Source organism: Cetorhinus maximus, chromosome 3, assembly GCF_964194155.1.
Source record: "Cetorhinus maximus chromosome 3, sCetMax3.hap1.1, whole genome shotgun sequence".
Lineage (NCBI taxonomy): Eukaryota > Metazoa > Chordata > Chondrichthyes > Lamniformes > Cetorhinidae > Cetorhinus > Cetorhinus maximus.
The window spans coordinates 87,880,297-87,906,369 of record NC_135881.1 but is presented as its reverse complement, the minus strand read 5'-3'; the positions used below and the strand labels follow the sequence as shown (position 1 = coordinate 87,906,369).

Sequence of the window (26,073 nt, the reverse complement as noted above, 5' to 3'; positions counted from 1 at the left end):
GTAATCTGTCCAGCACCACAACCTTCTGAGGTACCTTCACTCATTCATTCCTGGCCTCTTGAGCATTCTCAATTATAATTGTTTCACCATCAGTGGCCGTGCCTTCAACTGCTTAGGTCCTAAACTCTGGCAATCCCCCCCCCCTATGCCTCTCCACCTCTGCTGCTTAAAACCGACCTCTTTGACCACACTTTTGTTCATTTGCCTCAATATCGACTTATGTGGCTTGCTGTCAAATTTTGCTTGATAGTGCACTTGTGAAGTGGCTCAAGAAGTTTCATTATGCTAAAGGTGGTCTATAAATACACATTGCTGATGATCAAGAGTAGACTGATGGGGAGGTAATTGGATGGGTAAGATTTGGCATGCTTTTTGTGGACAGGACATACCCGGGCAGTTTTCTTCATTGCTGGATAGATGCTAGTGTTGTAGCTGTACTGGAACAGCTTGATAGGGGCGCAACATGTTCTGAAGCACAGGTCCTTAGTACTAATAGAAACATAGAAACTAGGAGCAGGAGTAAGCCATTCGGCCTTTCGAGCCTGCTCCGCCATTCGTTATGATCATGGCTGATCATCTAAATCAATAGCCTGCTCCTGCCTTCTCCCCATACCCTTTTCCCTTTCATCCCAAGAGCTATATCTAATTCCTTCTTGAAAGCATACAATGTTTTGATCTCAACTACTTTCTGTGGTAACGAATTCCACAGGCTCACCACTCTCTGAGTGAAGAAATTACTCCTCATTTCAGTCCTAAATGGTCTACCCCATATCCTCAGACTGTGACTCCTGGTTCTGGATTCCCCCACCATCGGGAACATCCTTCCTGCATCTACGCTGTCTAGTCCTGTTAGAATTTTATAGGTTTCTATGAGATCCCCCCTCATTCTTCTGAACTCCAGCGAATATAATCCTAATCGACTCAATCTCTCCTCATATGTCATCCCGCCATCCCAGGAATCAGTTGGGTAAACCTTTGCTGCACTCCCTCTATAGCAAGTACATCCTTCCTCAGGTGAGGAGACCAAAACTTCACACAATAATGCCAGGATGCTGTCCGGATTTTGCAATATCCAGTGCCTTCAGCCAATTTCTTGATATCACTTGGAGTGAATCGAATTGGCTGAAGACTGGCATCTGTGATGCTGGGGTCCTCAGAAGGAGGCCGTGATGGATCATCCACTCGGCACTTCTGGTTCCAAATTCTTCAGCCTTGTACTTTGCACTAGTATGCTGGGCTCTCCCATCATTGAGGGTGGATACTTATGGAGCTGACTCCTCCTGTTAGTTGTTTAATTTTCCACCAACATTGATGACTGGGTATGGCAGGACTGCAAAGCTTACATCAGATCCATTGGGATCACTAATTCTGCCTATAGCCTATGGCATGCTGTTTCGCTATTTGGCATGTAAGTAGTCCTGTGTTTTAGCTTCACCAGGTTGGCACCTCATTTTTAGGTATGCCTGGTGCTGCTCCTGGCATGCCCTCCTACACTCTTCATTGAGCCAGGGTTGATCCCCCAGTTTGACGTAATGTTAGAGTGGGGAATTTTTCTTTTTATTCATTCACGGGATGTGGGCTTCGCTGGCTGGGCCAACATTTATTGCCCATCCCTAGTTGCCCATGAGAAGGTGGTGATGGTGAGTTGCCTTCTTGAACCGCTGCAGTCTATGTGGTGTAGGTACATCCACATTGCTGTTAGGAAGGGAGTTCCAGGATTTTGACCCAGCGACAGTGAGGGAGCAGCGATATATTTCCAAGTCAGGATGGTGAGTGACTTGGAGGGGAACTTCCAGGTGGTGGTGTCCCCATCTATCTGCTGCCCTTGTCCTTCTAGATGGTACTGGTCATGGGTTTGGAAGATGCTGTTGAAGGAACCTTGGTGCATTCCTGCAGTGCATCTTGTAGATGGTACACACTGCTGCTACTATGCATCGGTGGTGGAGGGAGTGAATGAAGATGTGGTGCCAATCAAGTGGGCTACTTTGTCCTGGACGTTGTAGAGCTTCTTGAGTGTTCTTGGAGCTGCACTCATCCAGGCGAGTGGGGAGTATTCCATCACACTCCTGACTTGTGCCTTGTAGATGGTGGATAGGCTTTGGGGAGTCAGTAGGTGGGTTATTTGTTGCACGATTCCTAGCCTCTGACCTGCTCTTGTAGCCATAGTATTTATATGGCTCGTCCAGTTCAGTTTTTACTCAATGATAACCTCCAGGATGTTGATAGTGAGGGATTCAGTGATGGTAATGCCATTGAACATCAAGGGGTGATGGTTGGATTCTCTCTTGTTGGAGATGGCCATTGCCTGACACTTGTGTGACGTGAATGTTATTTGCCACTTGTCAGCCCAAGCCTGGGTATTGTCCAAGTCGTGCTGCATTTGGACATGGACTGCTTCAGTATTTAAGGAGTTGTGAATGGGTTACTAAACATTGTGCAATCATCAGCGAACTTCCCCACTGGATATGCCAGGCCATGAGGTTACAGATTATGGTTGTATACAATTCTGCTGCTGCTGGTGGTCACATGGATGCCCAGTTTTGAATTGCTAGACCTGTTCTAAATCTATCCCATTTAGTGCCACACAATAAGATGGCGGGTATTCTCAATGTGAAGACGGGACAAGGACTGTGCATTGATCATTCCTACCAATGTATCTACGACACGTAAATTGGTGGGGACGAGGTCAAGTAGGTTTTTCCCTCTTGTTTGTTCCCTCACCACCTGCTGCACACCCAGCCTAGCAGCTGTGTTCTTCAAGACTTGGCCAGCTCCGTCGGCAGATATGCTACCAATCCACTCTAGGTGATGAACATTGAATCTCACACCTGGAGTGCATTCTGTGTCCTTGCCACCCTCAGTGCTTCTTCTAATTGGTGTTCAACATGAACTGGCACTGATTCATCAGTTCAGGGATAGCAGTAGGTGGTTATCAGCAAGAGGTTTCCTTGCCGTTGTTGGACCTGATGCCATGAGACTTCCACAATCAATATTCCGGACTTGCAAGGCAACTTCCTGCTGACTGTATACCATTGCCCCAAAACTTCTGGCCAGTCTGTCCTGCCGGTGGGACAGGACATACCCAGACAGGGTGATGGATATTGTCTGTAAAGTATGATTTGGTGAGTATAACTATGTCAGGCTTTTGTTTGAATAGTCTGTTGGACATCTCTCCCAATTTTGGCACAAGCCCAGAGATGTTAGTAAGGAGGACTTTGCAGGGTTGACAGGTCAACAGGGCTGGGTGTGGTGTCCTTGTTTCCACTGCTTTGGTCAATGCTGGATGGCCCATCTAGCTTCATTCCTTTTTGACTTTGTAGCAGTTTCATACAACTGGGTGGCTTGTTAAACCATTTCATGGGGCATTTAAGAGTCAACCACATTGCTGTGGCCTGGAGTCACATGTAGCCCAGACTGGGTAAGACCAGCAGATATCCTTCCCGTCAGAGAGGATGGGTTTTTACGACAATAGGTGATGGCTTCTTGGTCACCGTTACTGAGACTAGCTTTTTAATTCCAGACTTATGAATTGAATTCCACCAGCTGCTGTGGTGGCTTTGAACCTGTGTCCCAAGACCATTAGTCTTGGTCTCTGGATTACTCATCCAGTGACATTACCACTATGCTACAGCCTCCCCTCTCTTACTTAGAGATTATGATGGTACAGTGAGAAGTGCTCTCTCAGTTTGGGGTTTAAGTTAACTTACTGGCACAGAAGATAGAGAGCTTTATTCTGCACCTGCCTAGCCGATACCTCTGATCTAATAGTGCTTTGTGGTTTAGTGATGTATTCTTTTCATAGCACTGACACCTAGCACAAGGATGTACATTTGCTTCCCAAAAATCATATATTGTGCCTGAGGCTGCTCTAATGCAGCTGTCAATCTTGCCCCAAATCTAATCAAGGTAAGGCATGTTATATGGCAGAATAGCTGTTTGTGGCTGATTTTTTTTTTCCTTTCTAAGATGTACTTTGTTTCCTGATTAAGGATTAGGACAGCATAGCTATTTGGGATAATTACACCTGCAATCTAACATGCAACCTGATTGTTACTACAAGATTAGATTCTTCCTATTTTCTTCATAGCAAAATGCAAACAGACTTATTCTGTCTGACTTTTACCTTGGCTATGGTATGTGTGTTGCTTCCAAAACTTATGTTTTGGGTTTCAGACAAATCCATGCTATTAATCAGCTGAGAGTATGTGATGTGTTTTTCTGCACACAGCGTATTCAATGTGGGCATGTTCTCTGCTTTATTACTAGGTCTGAACAAGACATCATAAATACGGATATTGATGGGACTCTGATTGGATACTGTCCCCAGTATGATGCCCTGGATGATCTCTTGACTGGTTGGGAGCACATGTACTACTATTCCAGAATCCGTGGAATGCCCGAAGAGATGATCAAGAAAGTGAGTCACAGTAAATCCTTCTATATTTGTAGAATTCAGGGTCATATAGCCTGTTTTGCCTGTTTATATGCTGATTTTTCTGTGGAGCTATCTACTCTAATAAAACTTCTCAGCTCTCCCCTGGTCTTAAGTACGTACTTCATAATTAAACCATGAGGCTGCTAGAAGTGATCAAGAATGTCTTCCATTCTCCTTTAGTGTCCAAATTATACCATTATGGATTGAGTTTGCAGAATTGAGCTTCATGTCATGAATAGCTGCAGGTACTGAATGAAGTAGCATTAAACTAGTTACAACTATGTCCATGTTCACTGACAGCATTTACATATATTCATGCAAAAGAGTGTGGACAATCTGCAAAATGTATAATATGAGATCCAGGTAGGGGTGCACTTCCAGCTGAATTGTTGAAGGCTGACAAGGCAGTTTCTAGGGAGAGGGGTGCATGTTGAGACATTTATTTTGTGATATCAGCCTTTTATTTTTAGCCCTGGATCATGCTCCTTCCTGGTCAATCCTTTATTATCTCGTGTCAATGAATCTCCTGACCAGTCTTGCCATTGCATTCCCTACAACAATTTTGTCAACTTCTAGAATAACATATCTACACTGACGTTTTCAGTGCATTTAACATCTCATCCATTGGCATTTTCTGTTATGCCTGGATTAACTATATTATTAAATTAAAGCAATGAAGTCGACTGCCATCAACTTTAATAATAGTGCCAAACCTGGTGTCCTTATATATATGTATATGCAGGAAACCTCTTGCCACATCCAGTCATTATTGGTGGTGGACAACTAAACAAGTCACTGGAGGAGGAGGCTCCACAAGCTCCCAGACTCCACCATCACCATCCCTGGGTATGTCCTATCGCACCAGCAGGACAGACTCAGCAAAGGTGGCGGCACAGTGGTATACAATCGGGAGGGAGTTGCCCTGGGAGTCCTCAACATCAACTCCGGACCCCATGAAGTCTCATGGCATCAGGTCAAACATGGGCAAGGAAACCTCCTGCTGATTACCACGTACCACCCTCTCTCAGCTGATGAATCAGTGCTCCTCCATGTTGAACATCACTTGGAGGAAGCACTGAGAGTGGCAAGGGCGCGGGCCTGGGGGACTTCAATGTTTATCACCGAGAGTGGCTCGGTACACCACTACTGACCAAGCTGGCCAAGTCATAAATGGCATAGCTGCTGGACTGGCAGGTGGTGAGAGAACCAACAAGAGGGAAAAACTGACCTCATCCTCACCAACCTGCTTGCCACAGATGCATCTGTCCATGACAGTATTGGTATGAATGACCACAGCACAGTCATTGTGGAGACAAAGTCCCGCCTTCACATTGAGGATACCCTCCATCGTGGCACTACCACCGTGCTAAATGGGATAGATTTCAAACAGATCTAGTAGCTCAAAATTGTGCATCCATGAGGCGCTGTGGGCCATTAGCAGCAGCAGAATTGTACGTGAACACAATCTGTAACCTCATGCCCTGGCATATTCCCCGCTCTACCATTACCACCAAGCCAGGGGATCAATGAAGAGTGGAGGAGGGCATGCCAGGAGCAGCACTAGGCATACCTAAAAATGAGGTGTCAACCTAGTGAAGCTATAACAGGACTACTTGTGTGTCAAACAGCATAAGCAACAAGTGATAGACAGAGCTAAGCGATCCCGTAATTAACGTATCAGGTCTAAGCTCTGCAGTCCTGCCACATCCAGTCGTGAATGGTGGTGGATAATTAAACAACTCACTGGGGGAAGAGGCTCCACAAATATCCCCATCCTCAATGATGGAGGAGCCCAGCACAGCAGTGCAAAAGATAAGTCTTCAGCCAGAAGTGTCGAGTGGATGATCCATCCTAGCCTCCTCCAGAGGTCCCCAGCATCACGGATGCCAGTCTTCAGCCATTTTGATTCACTCCATGTGATATCAAGAAATGGCTGAAGGCACTGGATGCTGCAAACGCTATGAGCCCTGACAATACCCTAGCAATAGTACTGAAGGCTTGTGCTCCAGAACTTGCCACGCCCCTAGCCAAGCTGTTTCAGTACAGCTACAACACTGGCATCTACCTGGTTATGTGGAAAATTGCCCAGCTATGTCCTGTTCACAAAAAACAGGACAAATACAACCCGGTCAATTACAGCCCCATCAGTCTACTCTCGATCATCAGTAAAGTAATGGAAGGGGTCATCAGCAGTGCTATCAAGTGGCAATTGCTTAGCAGTAACCTGCTCACTGACGCCCAGTTTGGGTTCCTCCAGGGCCACTCAGCTCCTGACCTCATTACAGCGTTGGTTCAATCATGAACAAAAGAGCTGAACTCACAAAGTGAGGTGAGAGTGACTGTCCTTGATATCAAGGCAGCATTTGACTGAGTGTGGCATCACGGAGCCCTAGCAAAACTGGAGTCAATGGGAATCAGGGGGAAATCTCTCCACTGGTTGGAGTCATGCCTAGCACAAAGGAAGATGGTTGTGGCTGTTGGAGGTCAGTCATCTCAGCTCCAGGACATCACTGCAGGTGTTCCTTAGGGTAGTGTCCTATTCCCAACCATCTTCAGCTGCTTCATCAATGACCTTCCTTCCATCATAAGGTCATAAGTGGGGATGTTCGCTAATGATTGCACAATGTTCAGCACCATTCACGACTCCTCAGATACTGAAGCAGTTCATGTCCAAATGCAGCAAGATCTGGACAATACCCAGGCTTGAGCTGACAAGTGGTAAGTAACATTCGCGCCACTGAAGTGTCAGGCAATGGCCATCTCCAACATGAGAGAATTCAACCATCACCCCTTGATGTTCAATAGCATCACCATCACTGAATTCCCCATTATCAACATCTTGGGGGTTACCATTGACTGGAAACTGAACTGAACTAGCTATATTAATACTGTGGCTACAAGAGCAGGTCAGAGACTAGGAATCGTGCGATGAGTAACTCACCACCTGACTCCCCAAATCCTGTCCACCATCTACAAGGCACAAGTCAGGAATGTGATGGAGTACTCTCCACTTGCCTGGATGAGTACAGCTTCCACAACACTCAAGAAGCTCGACACCGTCCAGGACAAAGTGGCCTACTTGATTGGCACCACATCCACAAACATTTCACTCCCTCCAGCACCGACGCACAATAGCAGCAGTGTGTACCACCTACAAGATGCACTACAGGAATTCACCAAGGTTCCTTCAACAGCACCTTCCAAACCCACGACTACTCCCACCTAGAAGGACAAGGGCAGGAGATAGATGGGAACACCACCACCTGGAAGTTCCCTTCCAAGTAACTCACCATCCTGACTTGGAAATATATCGCTGTTCCTTCACTGTCGCTGCGTCAAAATCCTGGAACTCCCTTCCTAACAGCACTGTGGGTATACCTACAGCGGTTCAAGAAGGCAGCTCACCACCACCTTCTCGTGGACAATTAGGGATGGGCAATAAATGTTGGCTCAGCCAGCGAAGCCCACATCCTGTGAATGAATTTAAAGAAAATATATGTATGTGAAATCTCACACTAAATCCAACGCCTTTATTGAGAATTTTAAACAAAGCTGTTTCAATTAATCCGTGGTTACCCCTCAGGTGGTCAATGTGAGATGACCGTAAGTCACTTAGGAGTGTTCTTTGACTAAGCTCTTCTCTGTGTGTCTGTTTATACTATATAGACATATAGATTTAGAAATTAAGATTCCATTGGAGCTTTAATCTGATGCAAAAGTACAATTAAAGAAATAATTATTATCGTCGAGTTCCTGTATGAAGCCCACTATCAAATTTGTCAACTAATTGAATCTGAGGGTTCCTTTAAAATCCATTGGTCTAGTTCAAGATGTTCTTTGCTAAATAATGAGTTGATGCCATTAGATTACATTTTGCAATGTCTGGAAGCTAGTGAGCCTTTACATGCTAATTTTAGATCAAAGTTTAATTAATATCCTTATTACTTATTTTGTGCAATAAATTCAAATTGTGAGGAATCGTTTTCGTTAAACATCTGATTTGCACAATGATAGTGGAAATGTGGAAACCTACTGACTTAATGCTGTTATTCATACTTTTTATGAAGCAGTATGAGAACATTCTCATCAAATAGGTTGCTGTATGGTGGCATAATCAAACTGCTTAAGTGTCTGTATTTCAAGATCCTGACATGCATGAAACAATTTAAGTGTGTGTTTTCTTCAGCAGTATGAAATCTAACCTGTATTTTATTGTGAGGCAAAATTAATATCCCAAAGCAATGCAAGTAAAGTAATTCAGTAAAACTTATACCTGCAAAGAAACCAGAAATGTTCCAGGCTGATCTGTTTAGGCATAGAGGTCTTCGGTTTTAACTACCAAGTGTGATGGACATCATTAGCATGTTGCTTGTCCACCAAAAGGGCCTAGAAGTCAGCAGGAAGTAGTTAGCCAAGCATTAAAATCATACACAGGAGACTGCTGCCAGAGACCCTGATACAAGGAGGAGCAGCCCAGTTAGGGGATACAAGATGTAACCTGGTTTAACAATTTGAGTTTGCGTGGGCCTTGTCTTTTAATCCCTTAACATATCTGATTTTTGACATATTAGACACAATAATACTTGTCCCAACTCTGATTGTCATAAAGTTTAATTAACACAGTGTTTTGTTCTTTGTTGGTATTGCAGCATATTCATGAACTTGCTCATCGCTTGTCCCTGACTTCACATGTCAATAAATTAGTGAAAACATTCAGTGGTGGCACAAAGAGAAAACTCTCTACAATTCTGGCGTTGATTGGCAGACCTCAAGTACTTTTACTGGTGAGATCTATGGCTTAAAATTACTTATCCCTGGATAAGCAATCAATTGATCACTTTTGCAACTATTCTCTTACTTTTTTTCAGCTTCATGTAATGTAGAAGATATTTGTCTATATGAATTCTTCAATCTCATGACTGTTTCAGTATGTAATATGTTCTTCAGCAACTTGTCTAAATATATACATATATTATGCATAACACCAGGAGGAAATTTGAGGGCTATACAAAATTAGGGGTGAATAATGTAGTGTTTCAGTTGCCTGGGATGCATATTATGGAACACAGAGGTTTGATGCACTGAGCACTGGACAGTGTGAACAGAAAGCAGTTAGGGCAGTGCTTCTGAAAGTGTGATCCAGGTTCCTCCATGTGGTCCGTAGGCTGACCCAAAATACAAATCACTTATGCATAACACCACCACTGAGACCATATGAGAGAATGCCAGGATCCTTAACCCCACATGCGTGGCATCACGCAACCATACTGGCTCTCGCATGTGTGACATGAGTCATCATAAGCAACAGATAGCTTTATAAACAAGATTTAAGTTCCTGTTATACAACTGTGAAATCAGATTTTGACAATGTGGGGCTGAAAACAAAGAAGACAACCACCTGAACAAGGAGCCCCACATGAGACTGAAGCTCTCCAGCTTGGAATCTGGGTGAGTGAGTGGGTGGACGGGTTGGGTAGCATGGGTAGTCGGGTCGGGAGGATGGGTGGTCAGATCAGGTGGGTGGTCAGGTTGTGCTGGGAGTGGTAGTTTTTTTTAATTCATTCACAGGATGTGGGCTTCGCTGGCTGGGCTAGCATTTATTGCCCATCCCTAGTTGCCCTTGAGGAGATGCTGGTAAGCTGCCTTCTTGAACCGTTGCAGTCCATGTGGTGTAGGTACACCCATAGTGCTGTTAGGAAGGGAGTTCCAGGATTTTGACCCAGTTGGGACGGTTGGGTAGGCAGGTCTGGGGGTGGGTAGTCAGATCAGGGGGGGGAGGTGGGTGGTTGGGTGGTAGGTAGTCGGGTGGGGGTTGTTGACGTTGTGGGGGATTATGTGTGGGTGATTGTGGGGCGGGTTGTGCTGTTAATCACTGAGTTTCACCAGAGATTAAACATTGTAACAATTCTAGGGTAAGTATCTGGGTTGTGATGAAATGCTGGTTTTAAAGCTTATATTTTTTGAGATGTACCCTAACTGAAAAGGGAAACCAAAAAGGGAAACTAAGAAATGAAACTAACCCTCCCAGTTTCTAAGGAAGCTAAAACTGAAACTGAGATTGGGAAACAAAACTTCTGGGGAAACTAAAACTGGTTGAAACATATAAAGGGAGACAGAGCCATCAGAGCTCAGTAGATGATGATCCCAATGGTGCAGTACAGGCAGGCTGAAGAAAACAAAGGCTTGGTCCAGAAGCTGAGAATAAGCAATGGCACAATTGCTGCAGCTGTTCCTATTTCTTCAAGATAATATTGGTGGATCTATGCCATGCAGACCATCGCAGGCTGAATTGAGGAGGTTCTGCAGACGTGTGCCATTTTTGGTGAAGATTGTGTCTGTGGAATTCTGATTGGTTGTGCACTACTGTTAGCTGGGGATCAGACTCCTAGAAGGAAAGGAGCTGAAATTCTTTATGAGGAAAACAAGAGTTTTGAAGGACTTTGTTACTGAATTTGATGGCACATATGCTGTGGACTTTGGAAGATATATCTTAGTTTTACCTGCCGTTTAATGTGTAATTTGTAGTTTATCATCAATGGCAATTTGGCTGTTAATTAATGTTCGACTTACATTGATTCTGGGTTGAGAGTATTGGAGGGTATCTAAGATAGTATTTAGTATTTGCTTTGTTTGACTCTTACATAGTAAAAATTCTTCTGCTTTAATCCATGGAATCATATGGCTTTATTCTGTTAGTAAATATCTAGGGATTTAGATTAATTCTTTTTGAAAAAAAGTTACTGGTCTCTGCCAAGACCATTCTAGGGTAAGTAGTGCATATCTAGCCCAAGTCTCAGACACTGAGATCAGTGTAAGAGATATTTACAGAAGGCCCCGGGCAGTGCAAATCAGCCCATTGGAATTTTAAACTTCCTGGGCAATTACAGTGCATGTGTGGGCATCAGGACTTCTTCAGGACCCTGACATGTACCAGCAGCATAAGTTCAGTGCATCACCACCCTTGCTACAGGAAGATCTGGCCCAGTATGTTATCAAGGAGTTCTATTACTTAGAGGTGGCATTATGGACCTGATTATAATACAGCATTTGTAATGAAGGAACCACATTAATAAAAAGATCAGCTCTTATGTTCCTATGAAAGATTGATAAAACTATTCTTGAAATTAACAAATAGAACTGAGTAAAAATGATACTGCAGCTTAAGTGTATCAACTGTCATTATATGATCGGTGCAAACGAGTATTTTGAGGGTGACGTTTTGATGGTTCTTTATATTTAGGATGAGCCGAGTTCAGGAATGGATCCTGAATCCAAACGTTATCTCTGGAGGGCAATCATGAGTGAAGTGGAGGCTGGGTGTGCTGCAGTCCTGACATCACACAGGTACATCAACAAGACTTTTGGCATATGTGACAATTACTACAACTGTGAAAACAACAATAGTATTGTACTCATTTGGACTTTCCAAGCCAGAGAAATAATGTTGGGCTATTAACAGCATTATGCAAAAATGCTTTTTACTTGTGGCTTAGGTGACTTTTGGGGCACAACTTGACAACATTGGAGCTGTCTGTGTGAACATCTTCAAACTAACCTTCACTGCTTCACAGATTTCTTCCCTTATCTTTCTAGGTCTCATGAGATGCAGTTCATGTATTCCGTAAGAATAATTGGTTTAAATCTCTACTTCATGAATGTTGATATCTTGAATATCTGATTATGTAACTAAGACACTATTGAATAAAGTTTGTTTGTGTTACTGCTTTAAATGATGGGGGCATTTTTAGTGAAGCCAGGCACCTGATTTTGGGTCATGAGGAATTTTCAATAAATGTTATGAGCAGGTACCAATCAGCTTCTCTTGCAGGCCATCATATCAATATAAAAAGAGTGTTTCTTCAAATGATCTTGCTAATAACCAGTAATTAGGATGTTCCATCATTATCTGCCATGCAAAATAGGAAAAGAACAGTTTCCCCTCACTGTAACAGTTGATATTTAGAGGATATTTTCTGCACCCTTGTACATTGCCATTGTGCATCAGAAATATGCAGGCAATGGGCTTGTGGCTTTCCAATGCAACTTGAGGTTATGTAAGGAATGACATAATGTGCATTCATAGCTCATAGCTAGAACAAAAGTAGTTATTCTAATTCTCTTTTTTCTGTTGCTAATCCTACAGTGATTTACAGTGAAAAATTAAGGACAATTGACAACTTAATGGCCTTAACAGGCCTTTTAATTATGGGCGGGTGCGCTGCTGGCTCCAGTGCGTGCCTGCCAACCGAATTATTGCAAGCTGCGTGTTGACGTCGGCACGCTCAGCCGACATCAACGTGTGTCATTTCACGCGTGCCTGCCTGCCGAGCTAAATATTCTGCCCACTGTGTAGGTGTTTAATTTAGCTTAAACGTTTTGTCCAATAATGTAGGGTGGAATTTAATGCCCTTCAGTGGTGAATTCAGAGGCTGGGGGAGGTGGTGCATTGTGATTGACCAGGAGCTAGGTGGGGTGGAGATCCCAACACCTTCCCACCTCCCCAGATTAAGTCCAGGGCAGGAAGGCTTGCAAGAGGCTTTCCTGCCCGGAAGTCATTTGAGGCCTTTGAAGGGTCTCATCTGCCACCACTGGTATTCAACCAGTGGCAGGCAGGATCTTGTCATGCAGTGATACTGCCTAACACATCCTGTCAGGCTTGCCTGCAGCCTTCTGGGGGAGCCTCTTGTTCAAAGGCACTTTGTGCCTGATCGAGTGACTTGGCATAAGGAAGGAAGGGGGATGGGTTGCAGGAAGGTACCCTTCTCTTGCTGTCGACACCCCACCTCCACCCCTCCATCCTAGAAGAGTTTTTAAAATGTCACTGCCATGTAGCACTACACCAGGTGATCACTATCTCACCAAATTTGTGCTATAACATCGTGCCACAAGTCATTTTTATTTGTATTTTAATTTCCTTATTTAATTACAATGAATAGTAGCTGATTCCATAATCGCTGCAAGAATTTCATCACATCGCAAATCATATCATTGTTTCCTTTCATTTTCCTTTCAAGATTAGTTTTTCTGTGACAAGAGTTGCTGCTTATATTAGTTTGGCTGTAAAAACACACTAAGCTAACATATCTTCACATTATTTAATACTACGTAATTTAACTTAGAATATGTTCACTGTATATCGTCATGGTTAACATAAATTTACTGGTCCAATTTACTGGTACTAAGAACCATGGCTAATGAAATGTAATAATGGTTGGGATTTTCTGAACTCCATGGAGGAGGCTAAGAGGGGTGGGAGTAGGAGGGAAAATTCTGTTTAAACCATGTCAGGCGGGTTCCTGGAAGTGTTTCCGTCGCTATGTGTTTTTCCTGGAGGCAGGTTCCCAGCAGCAATGGCTACCCACCCAGCAATTGGTGAGTCAGTTAAGGTGACTCCATGCCATTCCACTTTACCTGGAGGTGACTGGGACCTCCACTGTGTGCATGGTGTGTCAGCTCCCAGGAGGTGAATGCACAACAGAACGACCCAGAGGCTTCATCTTCACATGAGGTCTGCAAAGTATATGATAAAAACAGGAAGGCTGCATTCAAGGGTAAGCAGAAGCCTGCTGTTGCAATACTCTCTCATGCAGCCTACTGCCACTGAGAGTGCTGGGGCTTAAGAATAGCCTTCCTGCTCTCTCTTGTGCTCCAGTAACTCTAGCTGCACTCCCACTGTAGTTACAGTGAAATCTGCTGGCTTCCCTCACATCCTGGCTCCTGATTAGCCCTTCCATCTCCAAATTTCATCTGCTATCCCAATAGAGGCAATCTGTTAATTGGCTACTGTAAGATTATGCTGGATCACTGCTGACACGAGTGGTGTCAGGATCCACAATTGGTTCTGATAACAAAGAATTTAATAAGTCTGGGAGATTTCAGCCAATATATTTGTAGTTGAGTGAAATGCACTGATTGTTTCAGCAGTGAACCATCACTGATTTGAACCCCCCCTCTGGGCTAATTACTGATAATACTGGCCTGTTAGGTACTTAATGGATGTGGAACTTACTGATGTAACAAATGCTAAGTCCCACTGTCTTTTAATTACTTGTTATCACTTTTGTTGTGTCACCTTTTGCAGAATTTCTAAAATACCTAGCTCAAATAAAGGTGAATGCTCACATGATATAGTTTACACACTAGGCAAAAATGGTCACCAGTAGTTTCCATTATTTTTGTTACATGCATTGACTTTTTTCAGGCTAATCCTCTTTTCTTTCTATCCCTCTTCAGTATGGAGGAATGTGAAGCTTTGTGTACAAGACTTGCCATTATGGTAAATGGGAAATTAAAATGTATTGGTTCTCCCAAGCATATAAAAAACAGGTACGTTTTACAGCCAGTAGGAATCTGCAAATGCTGATCTTCTTTCAAGCGTATCACATCCTTTTATTCCTCATTCATTTGTACCTCTAGACTTGGCTGTTTAAATGCACTTCTGTCTATTCTCCCAATGTCCATAAACTCAAAGCTATCCAAAACCCTGCTGCCTGTGTCTTAACTAAAATCTGTTCACCTATCATCCCTGTACTTGTGAACCTCATTGGCTCCTGGTCAAGCAATGTCTGGGTCTTAAAATTCTCATCTTTGTTTTCAAATCCTGCCATATGGCCTTGTTGTTTCCTATCCCTGTAGTCTTCCCTAGCTTTCCAAGACATCTATGCTCATCGACTCCTGGCCTCTTGAGCATCCCACTCAGCTGAGAAGATATCTGTCATTGATGCAAAAATAAAGCCTACATGATACACAATGTAAACCAGCAGCAGTGTTTTCACTGTACGACATGAAAATAGCCAAAACAGCCTTGCAAAAGAACAGGAGATACTACACAAACACTGGATCAACTTACGTCAAGAAATCCAAGTTGCCTGTGACAATGGAAACCTACGAGCTATGCATAAGGAATCAAGAGGGCGCTTGGCCCTACTATCACCAGAGTTTCTCCTCTGATGTCAGCAGATAGTGAAGTACTCACCGATAGAAGTAAACAGATGTCAGCTGAGTCAAACATGACTGTGGGCTGTACTCCTGTTAGTTGGACATCTCCCAGTCTGCACTTGAATCTATCTTGCAGTATCCTGTCATGGATGAGTTAGATGAAGAATCCTCATCACTTGAGTTTGAGAAGGCCATAGACTGCTTAGCAAACACAAGGGCACACAACAAGGATGAACCCCAGCCGACTACTCAAGTATGGAAAGTCTCATCTATTGCCACACCTTCATGTCCCTCTCCTTCTCTGATGCAAGGTAGGCTCCATTCCTCAGGAGATACATGATGGCAAAATCACCACATTATACAAAAACAAAGACAACAGAGGAAACTGCAACAACTGCAGGGGCATTTCACTCCTTAGCATCACTGGGAAGGCCTTTGCCTGGATCATACTGAAAAGACTCCATCGATTTGCAGATCAAGTATACCCAGAAGCATGGTGCAGTTTCCTTGCTGACAGATCTACTTTAGACACAATCTTCTCCATACAACAGCTACAAGTGTTACCTTACCTTTGTAGATCTTGCTAAAGCATTCAACACCATCAGCAGAGCATGACTCAACAAGATTTTGGGAAAAATTGGCTATCCACCAAAGCTCCTCAGTCTCATTTACTCCTTCCATGACAACATGCACAGCACTGTACAGTTTGATGGCTCCACTTCTGACAGTTTCAGAGTGAAGAATGGAGTGCAACAGAGTTGTGTCCTAGTCCCCACTCTGTTTGGTATCTTCTTCTCCATGTTCTTGTCTTTACCTTCCATGTAGATATGGAAGCAGTCCACTTGCACACTAGGTCAGATGGCAAGTTCTACAGTCCATCAAGACTGAAAGCAAAGACAAAAGAACACATCGCGTCCTGATCAGGGAACTCCCCTATGCTGATGATACTGCCCGCACAGAAACTCAGCTACAAAGACTCATGTGTTCTATCTCCCATGCCTATAACTTGTTGTCCCTGACTATAAGCATCAAGAAAACCATGGTCAGGGAACAAGGTGTTCCATCTACACCCCTGATCACACTAAATAACATCTCTCTGGAAGTGATTAGCAAATTCTGATGCTTTGGGTCCACAGTGACAGACAATCTATCCTTGATGCAGAATTTGATACACATATAGGGAAGGCAGCTACCACCTTTGACCAACTCGTGAAATGTGCATGGATTAACAACAAGCTGACCCTGAAGAACAAGCTGATGGGTTAAAAGGCCTGTGTTCTCATCAACCTACTGTGTATGGCTGTGAAACATGGATGACTTACAGCTACCAGGAAAGAAAGCTAAATAATTTCAATCTTCATTGTCTGGGATGCATTATGGGTATATCCTGGTCAGACAAAATCATGAGTACAGCAGTCCTTTCAAAGGCACAGTTCCCACGTGTGTTGGCATTAATCAAACAGAGGTGGCTTTGGTGGATTGGGCATGTCCACAGGATGGAAGACGGTTGTATACCTGTTATGGCATGGCAGATGATGTGTGGCCAGGCAGACTAAATCCGCAAGGGAAACTTGGTCACGCTATCACAGCGATTTTGCAATTCGTATTTATTACAAGATGTGTGCATTGAATTCAGAAGTAATAAGTCCACCAAGACCTTTAAAGATTTTAAAATTTAAATTAAAATATTTATTGTAACAAACTCATTTTTAAAATTTTTCTTGGACTGTGGCTTTAAAAAAACTATTATGGCTGCAGTTGAAAGACGTGTTCACTGGAGCAGGGTGAGGAATATCTACAATGTTGCTATCCTGGAACATAGGATGCCATAAGAGAACAGGATGGTGCCAGAAAGGGGTCCTGGACTAAGGGGAACTGCATGATGACAGTATTTTAATTAGCTCCTGACAGGGTGACTCGGGGTTTGTGTGGTAACAGTGCAAACAGAACAGCTCCTAGCCTGAAAAGATGGAAGACCTGAAACCTCTCTCTCTAGTGTATACGATTCCAGCAATTCTGCCATAATAGCTAGCTGACTATCCCTCACATCTCTGTAACCTGCTTTCTCTGAAAACCCCTGTCAAGAGGAAAAGGGGAAAGATTGCCAGAAGAGACATTGAAAAGCAAGTTTTTCAACCAGTGAACCACAGCCTGAAAGTGCTGGGAGACCACCTCGTGTCATCAACAACAAACTGCAAGGAATTTAAAGACATCAATCAAAGTCAACCCATCTAATCCTGTACTCTGGATTGGCACTATTGAACTGTTTTATCTCACCCTTAAAATCCATGTTTTTTGTGTCTTATTTGTGTGTGTGTGTGTGTGTGTGTGTGTGTGTTTGTGTATTGGGGTTTAACAAGGGGCAGAGTTTAAGTCATTGAGTTGAAAGTTAGCAGGTCGTATTTCTTTCCTTTGCCACTAGTTAAAGATAATTTATTCAATAAACAGTTATTTACTTATTAAGTTTACAAACCTGGTGCTCGTGCTCTGTTAATCTGAATAAACAGTTAGGTAGAATTGAGGCAATCTGGTGGTTTAGTCAAACTTTTTCACATTGTCGCAGCTCGAGGAATAATGGGGCTTGATTTTACAGCACAATATCTCCAGTGAGTCGTGACATTATTAACAAAATAAAATATTTCAAGAACATACATAAGATTACAATTACTTACTACCATAATAACTCCTAAAATTCCTAACTAACCTGAACCTCAGTTACAACCCCTTTAAGGCAACAGTCCAAAATAGATTTTAGATTTAAAACAGAACCAGCAAGTTAACACAATACCCATTTGACAATGGAATTCCAAATGGCTTTTCCCCAACTTCAGTTTCATTATATAGCAGAATTATGCACAAATGGCTGGAGGCTTCATTAAGGCTACTTCACACACACCAGTTGGATCTTACATGGCCTGCTCCCACATAGCCTTTCATCCCCCTTTACATATGTTTCTCTTTTTTTAATATGCAAATTCTATGATTCCATATATCTTTGAAACTGTATCTTCCTCATAATATAAAAACTTTCATGTTGCCAATATTGTCCGTAACCTTTGGGAAAAATAAACATGCTCCTTAGCCTTGCTTATCTGGCTAGTTGTAAACCGACTAAGATCCCTTTGAAATCCAACAATCCCTTTATTTATCCAAAAATGCAAATTCCTTTCACATCTTACATGCTAAGCCAACATCCATGTTTACTCATTAGCATATCAAACACCTAGCTTCTTTTGATGATTTCAAGCTTGCAGTCTACTTTACTCCAAATGTAATTAAATCACACCGATACTTACTATACTTACCCCCATAAACCTACTTCACAATAAACCAGAAGAATATTATGAAAATTATTATACTTCCGTCACAACCCAAGGACCTTCTGTGTGGTGAGATAGCTGTAGCCAGATGACCAATGTTCCACTTCAAAAATGCTTGCAAGCATAACAAGAAGGCCCTAAACATTGATTATCGCAGCTGGAAGTCACCAGCTTGCGAAAGAAGGAAATGGTGACATCCCCATGGGCTGGCATGCACCACCATGACAACCAATGGCTATAGTGACTTAAACAATAGGTGCTAACAGTGAAAACAACAGCCTGCATCATTACTTGGCAACTTCACATGCGGCGCTTGTGGCAAAACCTGCTCCTCAAGGATTATCTTCACAGCCATCAGCAAATATACACCAAATGAAGACACCCCACTAAATAGATTGTTTGCTGTGGGTCCATCATCTCTCATTGATGGAATGATGCCAACAAGAGCACCCCAGATTAAAATTGCTCCAATCTTCTATTTTTAAGACCCTCCATAAAACCTACCTCTTTGACTAAGATTTTGGTCATCTAACCTAATATCTCCTTATGTGACATCGTATTTTGTTTTATAATGCTCCTGTGAAACACCTTGGGGTGTTTTATTACCTTCAGGTACTATATAAATGTAAGTTGTTTTTAACATATGCTCACCACTTTAACGTATTTATTGCCTGTTTCCCTTTAAGCGTTCATGTTAAGTGCAAACTGAGACCAATTTTCTTACCAATCGGTAAAACTATAATGGCCATATTCAGACAGAAGAAAATCATACCTGCCCCTTCTTTAAGGTGCAGGCTGCCTTTCTTGCACTTTTTTCCTCAGTCACTGATGGCATGTCTGTAGAGGATGAATGATACTGCTGGTATAACTTGGAAGATTTCAATAAAAAAAACTGAGGTCCAAAAATTAAACAAAATATATATTGACATTAAATCAATTTTAAACAGTTCATCAACACCATGTATAGATTTCAAAAAGTGGCAGCACTCAATGCACCCAGATGATTTTGACAGATTAGCCAGATTAATTCAGACAAAAAAGAGGATGAGCATGCCACACCCACACCTCACCCCAAAGAATGACATTTCTGCTCACCATGCACCTCATGGCTTGTTAATACTGAAGGAAATTCCGAGGTGGGAGTTTTATGCTGATTTGCTTATCTGCCATATACTAAGGAATTCACCAAGAAATGGGGTTGAAAATTGCTGTAAGATCTATCGGTGAGGGAATGAGTTCTTTTCAATGTAAAATGCCGATGATCCAGGAAACTGGGCTATGTTTTAATGTAAAAGTTTTCTTAGGATTTTAGACTTTCCTGGTAATGTAATAATTATTTATATATGAAAACTTTGAATTTATACATTACCTTCAGTTTACCATAACTCATCATTTTCTTTGTCGATTAGGTTTGGTGAGGTTTATTCAGTTAAAGTAGGCCTCAGCCGAAAATCAACTGGTTCAGTACAGCTCACAGATCTGCTGGAGACACACTTCCCAGGCACAATCTTAAAGGTATTTTATATAAAATAGAAACTGACAACTATGTACCACAGGAAAGTGCAATTAGAAAGTTGTGTAAGAAAAGCACAGATTTAAACTAATAGGAAAGTCCCATGTGGTCCACGCAGAACTGAACTCCAGTAATGCGCACACCACACACACATCCTCTGCATGTGTGCCAAGTCTTTGGATGTGCATCATCATGACACCATTAATGTCAATAGGCTGACGCAATGCTATCATACCAAAATTGGTCAACGAATGTGCAGGCAACACCTTCCTTATTCAGTCTTGAAGCAACAAGCATAATGAAGCAAGATGGGCTAAGCTTTGGGGCCATTTAAAGGACCACTTGATGGGCAGAATTTAATGCCCTCTCTTGCCTAGGAGCAGGCTGGGTAACAGGGCCTACTGTATAATGAAGTGGAGAGGCATGGGGTGGAGAGCCCATCACCTTCCTTCGAGGTCACCCTTCCCAGACCTAGCCCAATTGAGGCCCATAATTGGCCAATTAAGAGCCACTGAAGAGCCCCATCCCACCACCACTGGTGTTCTACTAGCAATGGGGAGATGCCCATGCCACATGGGCATGCCACCAGGGGTAGGAGGTCCTCCCGATTGCATGCCCTGTGCCCCATGCCTTAGGCAGGGCTCCGCCAGCAGTAAGGGCCACCCCCACTGTAAGAGCCCCATCCACCATACACATCAGCCCTCCACACCCTCCATCCCCCTGGCCTGCTCACTGGGACCTGTTGACTAGCCCAGGTGAGCCATCCCCAATTACCTTTTTCTCAGGCCACCATCACTAGCCTCTGGTTGGGGGTCTGCTGCAGTACCAGCAGTGGCCACTGCTCCAGGTAGTGCTGGTGGGACTGAAGAGCTGCCAGCCTCCCACAGTAACTGATGTAGTAGTGACCATTTATTAGCCAGCACCTTCCCAATTCAATAGAGCCTCTGGCTCCAAAAGCAACCTGGCCTGCTGCTGGGAGCCCACCAATGTTCCTCGGACGAGCTCTTAGCTCAGCAAGTTGCCTGAACAGTGACTATAAAGTCCAGATGGCATCAGGAAAGTACACTTAATTAAGCTCTCAAATGGCTTAATCGACAACCCAACTCCTCCCCCGCTTGTTTCTCCCTGTCAGCTGCTTGATTGGCATCCCTGCCATAAACATTCACTCCCTCCACCAGCAACGTACAGTAGCAGCAGTGTGTACCATCTACAAGATGCACTGCAGCAACTCACCAAGGAACCTTAGGCAGCACCTTCCAAACCCATGACTGCTGCCATCTAGAAGGACAAGGGCAGCAGATAGGGCAATTAGGGATGGGCAATAAATGCTGGCCTAGCCAGCGATGCCCACATCCCATAAATGAATAAAAACCCTTCTTAAACAATGGAGTGACAATTGCAATTTTAAAATCCAAACACACAATCCCCAAATCTAGAGAATTTTAGAAAATTTGGAAAGATTTATCTGCAATTTTCTCACCTATTTGTTTTCACCCCAGAGTATTAAAAGAATCAGATTCTGGAAATGCCTCTATTTTAAGATCCCTTTTACAAAGGGAAAAGAAAAGGAGGGATAAAGTTTTTAAATTGAACCTGTGGTGATTAATGGGAGGGCCGAGGGCTATGATCCTTCTGAAGAATAAAGGGCTAAATTTGCAATCTGCAACTCAATACAATACAATATTGTAATGTAAGATTGTAATCTATGTAATTCATCTTCACTGCATTCCTTTATCCCAGGAACAACATCACTGTTCTCTGGAGTATCAGGTGCCACAGAAAAAAGGAGATTTAGCAAAGATGTTCCAGTTTCTTGAGAACAATAAAGAGGAACTCAACATCAAACACTATTCCATTAGCCAAGCTACTCTAGACCAGGTATAGTACAAACATTTGATATGTAGACAAAAAAAGGCCAACTGCGATCAGTGCTAATATTATTTCCTCAGAACTGCTAATATTTGTGCATTATTAATACAAGCCAGTAAAATCCCAATTGTACGGTGTTCACAAAACAAAGCAAGGTGAAACCTTTTTCCCTTTTCCTCTTACATTTTTTATCATTTTATTCTATGCTTATTCCTTTTGTTTGCTTATGGACTGGTCAGTTTCCTTTGATGCTTATATTGACATATGACACTGAAAGGTGTGAAATAACAGACATTTTATAAGGGTTGCCTGAGGACTAGGGGAATTAATTGCACATCTGACTCTGAATTCCACACTTCTTTCCTGCTGTTAGCTGAACCTTCTTGCAGCTTGCAAGGTAAGAGTTGCAACAGTTGCTTGCAAGGCTAATCTAGAAGTCGTAATCTACAAGGCTAATCTACAAATCATTCAAAGTAACAGCTCACTGCAGAACTGGCATCACGGGCTGTCATCTTGATACTGCATAAATCCATCCACAAGGCTCTGCGCTACAGTTAGCTCATACACTTGAAGACTAGCCTCTTTACTGAGTAGTGTTAATACTAGATACTTGTATTTAATTAATTTAGTGGATAGGGCTAGCCGGGTTTCAGCTCACAATCTGTAATGCTGAAAATAATACTAATATCACAGCCATGGGGCTGGATTTTATGGGACACTGTGGCCCCCAACCACCCGAAGAAAAAGTTGGTGATGAGTCTGCCCACCATAGTGATAGCTGTCCCTCAGCAATTTAATGCTGGGAACAGCATCAGTTACTTTAAGGTGGGACTTCTACCCCTATCTCAGGAGGAAGTGCTGCCTTAGAGAACTGCCAGCCAATTGGATGGCTGGGAGCTCTGTAGTCTCAGCAGTCCCAGGCTGGAGAAGTGGCCGCTGTTGGGATTACAGGCAGTCCCGATAAAGAGGAGCCTGAAAGGGGTATTGCCGGCACCAGGCGAAGGGTTTGGGATGCTGAGTTTGAGAGGCAAGAGGGGAGGATGACCTGGAGGGAGAGGGGGTGCCTCCGATGGGCTTAGAGGACCTGCAAAGTAGATTCCCTCGCCCAACACCAGCCCACACAGCTAAAGCTGCCGGGCTTCCTTCATGGCATGGGCCTTTCCCTGCCGTAGGTAAAATGGTGGCAATGGCAGGATGAGGCCCTTAAGTGGCTATCAATTGGCCATTTAAGGGCTTCAATAGGCCCTGGGATAGGTGGTTGCCTGCATCTCCACCACCCCATGCAAACTTTGAGAGTCCGGTCAGGCCACTTAGTGGATTTTATGAGCCCTCCCTGGACCTTCAAAGTGGCCAGCATGGTTTTCATCTTGCTGGTAGGAAGTGTGGGATGGTTTCTTAAAACCTTCTCTACCTCTTGTTCTTCTCTTCTTTACTCTGCTGCACTTTACTCTCCCTCACTGTAAAAGTTTAGGGAATGTAATTAGGGCTACGCATTTTTCACCCAGAGAGTTGAATTATATGGGCCACCAGATGCCCCACCACTCGCCCCCACCGTTACACCCCCTGCCCGCGACTAAAAAGTCGCAGCCTATCAGCCAATGTGTGTTGATGGGCTGGATGCTGACCTTGACCTTTTGGATCAGCTACGTCTTGTCTCAGAGAGCTGTCGGCCAATCAGAGACCTGTAGCTTTCCATTGGCAGTGCTATCGCTATAGCGGTGGCCACTGCTGGTACCGCATTCGGGGCTTTAGGAGGCAAGTTGTACTAGATCCAGTCCAGCAGGTGAGTCAGGGATTTTCCATGTTGCCAGGCTCACAGGCCCCGGCAAGGAGCGTGGGGGGAGCTGGAGTTTTAAGAGGTCATAGAGGAGGGGAACCTGGAGGGGGGGTAACACCTTGGAAAGGGGCCTTTGATGGGCCAAGGGGGCCTGTTAAGTAGCGACCCCCCCCACCAACAGGGAAATCTGCCGGCCTAGGCGCTTGGCGTTAGCCTCTGTCACCACTGGTTATATCCCATCGACAGCAGAATGAGACCCATATGTGGGCATTAATTGACCCACTGCCAGGTAGGCTGCCCAAAGCAGCACCGCCGCTGGCAAAATTGTATAGTGTAGGGGTGGATGGGCCCGCCTGCTAGATCTTACATGCACCCCGCCTTCAAACCTGCCGGCTGGGAAGCGTATAATCCAGGCTAGAGTTCTTGAAGTGCTATGCGATTAGGGAAACTTGCGAAGTTTCATAGTAGCATTTCATATAGATTTTATGAAAATGCAATTAAGTTCATCATGCATTATAGACTTATGTTCCTTGCACGTACACTGTTGATTGCACGGTAACAATAGTTGATTATCTATCTGATTAATAATTAGATTTCTTTTTGCTCAATAGGTGTTTATTAATTTTGCTCACCAGTTGGATCAAACAGCTGTAGAAAACAACAGAACAAACCCATCTGTGTAGCTCACTGGAGAACTGTACATGGAAGTATAAACAATACTGAGCTAATGATGAAATACAGGCTCAACAGTTTTTTTAAAAAAAATTATGTGTGGCTTAGATCTCAGGTTTTGGTGAGAGTTAAGTACCTCAGACTAGAAATACGTGAATAGATTTTGAAGATATTCCTGTTTTTGTGTATTTCTTCATTTAGTTCCCATTACATTTATGTGAAACCAATTTTGCAGCAGCTTAACTTTTCAAAATACTAGATTTATTAAAATTGATTTCTTATTTACTTTTATTGTAAATTCTCCATTAGTATGTCTTAAAACATTATATTCTGATTGAATGCTATGATTGATATGTAAGAAATCTACTATTCCAAAGTTAGGAAAAATCACAGTAAAGAATAGGGTGATATTCCAAACAATGTAATGTCTGAGAAATAGATATCAAAAGCACAAGACTTGGTGATTTAATATTTGTAAAACTGCAGGTTTGAAAATTAACTGATTTGTATTTTCTTTAAAATCCATCACAATTCTACTTAATTGACTAAATAGGAATCACTTTTGGAAAGTTTTTATTCCTAGTGCAATCAGCCTAAAGAAAATTAAACTAATGTTATTGACAGCTTTTTTAATTCCACTTCATGTAAATTGTTTCTCCATTTGTGTAATATGCACTGGAAGTTGATGTGATCAGGATTTCAAAGAGGCAAATACGATGCAAACCATTTTATTTAGCAATATATAGTGTATGTAAAATAATCTATTTTCCTTAGCTTCACTGAATAAAACTGGTATTTTATGGCTGGTTTAAAGGTGAAATCAGATTATGATTTGTTGTTGTCAGGCTCATGTTCTGTGGGATGAAGCTGAACATTTCCAGTTCTGAAGATAAATTGCAATATATATTGAACTGAAATATTTGAAAATTGCACTAAATAAGACCCTTGATATAACATTTATATAACTGAGTTCAATATTCTGACATATTGCTCAACTTGCACTAATGTGATACTGAGCCCCAGTAGCCACAATTCTTTCTCATGGTGAGCTTGAGAATTTTAATAAGTCGCATTGCATTGGGTGACCTGAAGTGTTCTTGAGAAAGCTTCATGTGACATTACTGTATAATTTTAACATGGTCATTTAATATAAATTATCCTACCAATCAAGTTGATCTCTTTTTTTTGAAAATGAATATTTTTAAGCCATATAATTGTATACGTATTTGCAGCCAGCTCCCTAGTACTTCTGCACACAATTCTTTTGAAAATTATACAATATAGGCAGATCACTTAGAAAAAAATTTGAAATCAACCTCTTTGAATCTTAAATAAATGTTTAACTATTAGTGCCTATCCACTCCAAGTTAAATGTAACATGCTGCTTTTTTAGAGAAACAAATAACAGAGACAGGCAAATTATCACTTTAGCTGAGATCTAACCTGTTTGACAAGGGAGAAGAGATATTAATGTGACCAGAAGACGTTACATTCACAAGATACCTCCCCATCAATTGTAGGGTATGTAAGATGGTCAAAGTACTCCCGC

At 42.8% G+C, this 26,073-nt stretch overlaps 1 protein-coding gene across 1 annotated transcript in view; it reads left to right on the top strand.

Moving 5' to 3' along the window:
• The window catches only part of LOC144678766 (ATP-binding cassette sub-family A member 13-like), a 222,462-nt gene extending 196,768 nt beyond the window's left edge, over window positions 1-25,694 (top strand). The window contains exons 39-45 of the mRNA XM_078538645.1: window positions 4,267-4,417; window positions 9,085-9,219; window positions 11,676-11,779; window positions 14,669-14,761; window positions 20,103-20,208; window positions 21,947-22,084; window positions 24,464-25,694. Coding sequence (XP_078394771.1) covers window positions 4,267-4,417; window positions 9,085-9,219; window positions 11,676-11,779; window positions 14,669-14,761; window positions 20,103-20,208; window positions 21,947-22,084; window positions 24,464-24,535 — 799 coding nt within the window. The 3' untranslated portion in view covers window positions 24,536-25,694. The remainder of the gene's footprint in view (window positions 1-4,266; window positions 4,418-9,084; window positions 9,220-11,675; window positions 11,780-14,668; window positions 14,762-20,102; window positions 20,209-21,946; window positions 22,085-24,463) is intronic.
• The last annotated feature ends 379 nt before the right edge of the window (window positions 25,695-26,073 follow it).